Below are 3515 nucleotides of genomic sequence, written 5' to 3' on the forward strand. Positions count from 1 at the left end.
AACCATTCTATATAGCAGTATATATTTGTTTCTTTTTACATATTTGTAACTTTTTGTATATTTTTTCTCCAATATAATCTATAACTTATATTTAATTTATTTATTATTTTTAAAATGAGACCATAAATTGAAAGTCTAACGAAAACATATTGAGTTGTATTTTTACTTAAGTTTTAGTAGCAAGGTCGATTATGATAAGAATGCAATTTTCTTTCAAAGTACGGATATTAAATATAAATGGTTTTTTTTTGTAATGGAACGTGTCAATAGTGTCCTTGTTAGAGTGCAAATTCACTTAAGTGTTCTTTTAAATGGTTCTTTTATAGTTTAAGTTATTTTAAATAGTTTATAATTTTCATCATAATGCATTTTTCCGACCAATAATGATCTTCAATAACATTTATACGTATTTGATACAATTTGTATTCTCTTAAAGTGTTTTTCAAATTGTATCTGATCTTAAGAAAAATTCGAATAATTACATATAAAATGTTGCCATGTACATTTCATTTCAATGCATTGTGATTAATGTTTCTATCTCCCTTTTTCTTCTGTCTCATTTTTTTGCGTCAGTATCATTCTCCTTCACTTAATCAGATACTTAACCTTAACTTCTCTTAGGCCGGTATTCATAGTCAAATCTTATATTCAAGACCGTCTTAAAATTATCTTGAGATGCTCCATAGCCAATGAATGTTCCATACAGCATCTTTAGATAAATTCAAGACGGTCTTGAATATAAGATCTGACTATGAATACCGGCCTTACTTTAACGTTTTATTTTTAGTAGCAAGGTCGAGACATTATGTTTGATAAGAATACAATTTTCTTTTAAAGTACGGATATTAAAGATAATTTTTTTTTAATGGAACGGCACGTATCGATAATATCCTTGTTACAGTATAAATTCTCTAACCTTCTTTAAGTTTCTTTTTTTGCAAACTGTCAAAATTTAATCGTCTCGCCGCTGACAGCTGTCTTGCAGCACGAGTCAGCCAAACGAGAGAACCAATCAGCATCGCGGAAAAGCAATAATAATAGACTCAGTGAAACATCATTGTATCGAAATGAGAAAAAACGCATTTTGAAGGGGAGACTCTGTACTATCGCATGCTTTTTATTCCATTAAGTTGCAACACTTGCCTCTCGCCATGGATCATTGCAAACTCGGACAAAAATTTTTCAATTTCGCATGCTCTCGTTTTGTCATCTACCATTTTGAAAAAAATTATCTCACAAAACTCTGATTTATCGATTCTTAAAGTAGAAATTTCAAGCTATAATTTCTTTTTTGAAAAACCTTTCTATCATTATTACTCGCGTAGTTATCGTCATTCGAAATTTGATAATTTTTTGACAAATTTTAGGTGTACCGCTTTTTTTGGACTAAGTATATGTATACTCGTACTTTAAAGAAATGTTTTGAAACTCTGTATAATAAAGTCAAATAATATAATACAAAAATTTTAAGATTGATCGCTACGGCTATCGTAATCATAAATTATTTATGTTAAAATGTCTTAAAAATATTAATTCTGTATAAAAGGTGTAACTAAATAAATATGTCAATGGTGAAAAATTGAAAATATAATTTTCTCAAATTTTTGCACAGAGCAGTAACTTATGTATTAAATCCACACTTTTTTAAATATATTCTATTTTATACTTAGAATAATTATTTAGTAGTGTTGATCTTTTCACATTTTTCAGTAGCGATGAGTTTCTCATATCATCTTATTTAAATGTTACTGTGTTAAAAGTATAAATATAAATTTTATAGTCCAATTTATGGTATAAAAATTAAATATATTACATATGCACGTGGCGTCGCGTTAATGCCAATACTTGTGTCAAAAGTATAAATATATATTTTTCAGTCAAATTTATGGTATAAAGATAATGACATATGCACGTGGCCTCGCGTTAATGTCGATACTTATGTCAGCAATGTCATAATTTGGCTCATATCGCAACTTGTTTGTTCATGCTTTATCAGGTGACACGTATGTATATATAACGTTGAATCCAACCTTTAGAACGGCACATCAACTCGATTCCGATTCAGTCGAGGTCTATATTAAAAACGTGTTTTTCGTAGTTGGTTTCATTTAAAATGTTGCCGACAGTTGTACATTTATATGTTTTATTATTTTTTATGATAAAGATAGTGCATAGCCAACCGTTGTGTTCTTGTAAATATTGTTTTTTTAGATATTTCTATAAACGTCGATAGTGTGTAATCATACCGTGTGCGTGTTATTTTTCAGGTAATCAAACGGATTCCGATTTCGCGTCTGACATCAGCCTAATATATTACAAATGGTGTGTATTTTGCAGTAAAGTATCTAAATAACAATTAGCAATAATAATCATATGCTTGTTTCTCAGCAATAATGAAACTCCTGCCACAGTCGCCTATCCTATCACAGCGCCAAACGGTTTACTCGACGTGTTGGAAGATAAAAACCGGACAATCTTTTATATTTTTGGGTATTTGCAATATCCGGAGGATGAAAATGTGCAATTAATGATGGAAGGTACAGCGTTTTGATAGACCATTATATAATCAAAATGAGAATTAATATACGTTTATATCATCAGCACTATGTGACAAAAGAACGGACAACGTTGTGCTACTCGATTGGAGTAAGTACTCTGGTGGGACTTTGGAGACCGTGTTCAGCAATGCTGAAAAAGTAGGAGATTTGTACGCACAAAGTATACGACTACTTGTGGCTAATGGCCTGGACGTATCGAAAATTTATACCGTCGCGTACTCTGTGGGTGCTCACATTGCTGGTTTCGTCCGTAAATGCAACGGCTTTAAGATATCTCGTATCACAGGTATATAATACAATTATCTTTTAGAGATGCGCGTGTTATATTTTTATGATTAATAAATTTGTTTTTACTTCTCATTTTAATTTCTCATTTGTCTTGTTACTTTAAATAATTAATTTGTTAAACATAATTTATGTTTTCTATTTAGCTTCATTTATCGTGTTAAGAAAAGAAATCTACAAAAATTATCATTTACAACTTATAGTTTTCTAAGGTGTATATAATTCACGAATTGTTGATAACGTTAATGTCAAATTCTCGTTTGTAGCACTGGATCCAGAGTATACTGTTTCATATCCTAACGGGTGTTTTCTCGAGTCTAACGATGCGATGTGGGTCGATGTTATTCATACGGACATGGGTGGATATGGCATCCCATGGACTATGGGGACAGCCGACTATACAGGGTGTGTCCTAATACCCGTATGTCCCGTAGATGGTAGATAGACCGGGGCAAACTGAATAGAAAAGTCCTATACCATTTTGCAAAATTCGCAATAGTTATCGAGAAATTAATTTTAATGTCTGAGCGAATAAGAGCGTAGAAGGCGGCAGGCCGGACTCGGCAGGCAACGGTGGGGCATCATCTAATAGCGAGAGGTGGAGCGGCGCGCCGAAAAAAAATGTCAAAAAGCTTGCCGCTCGCTGCTTGACAACTTTTTTTCGGCGCGCCG

General features: G+C 32.2%; 1 protein-coding gene across 1 annotated transcript in view; it reads left to right on the forward strand.

Moving 5' to 3' along the window:
- The first annotated feature begins 2003 nt into the window (after positions 1–2003).
- Positions 2004–3515, forward strand: part of LOC105565358 (lipase member H-A-like) — a 3160-nt gene continuing 1648 nt past the window's right edge. The window contains exons 1-5 of the mRNA XM_012018483.1: positions 2004–2192; positions 2268–2322; positions 2389–2537; positions 2602–2844; positions 3110–3231. Of these exons, the coding sequence (XP_011873873.1) occupies positions 2114–2192; positions 2268–2322; positions 2389–2537; positions 2602–2844; positions 3110–3231 (648 nt within the window). The 5' untranslated portion in view covers positions 2004–2113. The remainder of the gene's footprint in view (positions 2193–2267; positions 2323–2388; positions 2538–2601; positions 2845–3109; positions 3232–3515) is intronic.

The sequence above is a fragment of the Vollenhovia emeryi genome, unplaced genomic scaffold (assembly GCF_000949405.1).
Source record: "Vollenhovia emeryi isolate VEMERY1.0 unplaced genomic scaffold, V.emery_V1.0 DF939153.1, whole genome shotgun sequence".
NCBI lineage: Eukaryota > Metazoa > Arthropoda > Insecta > Hymenoptera > Formicidae > Vollenhovia > Vollenhovia emeryi.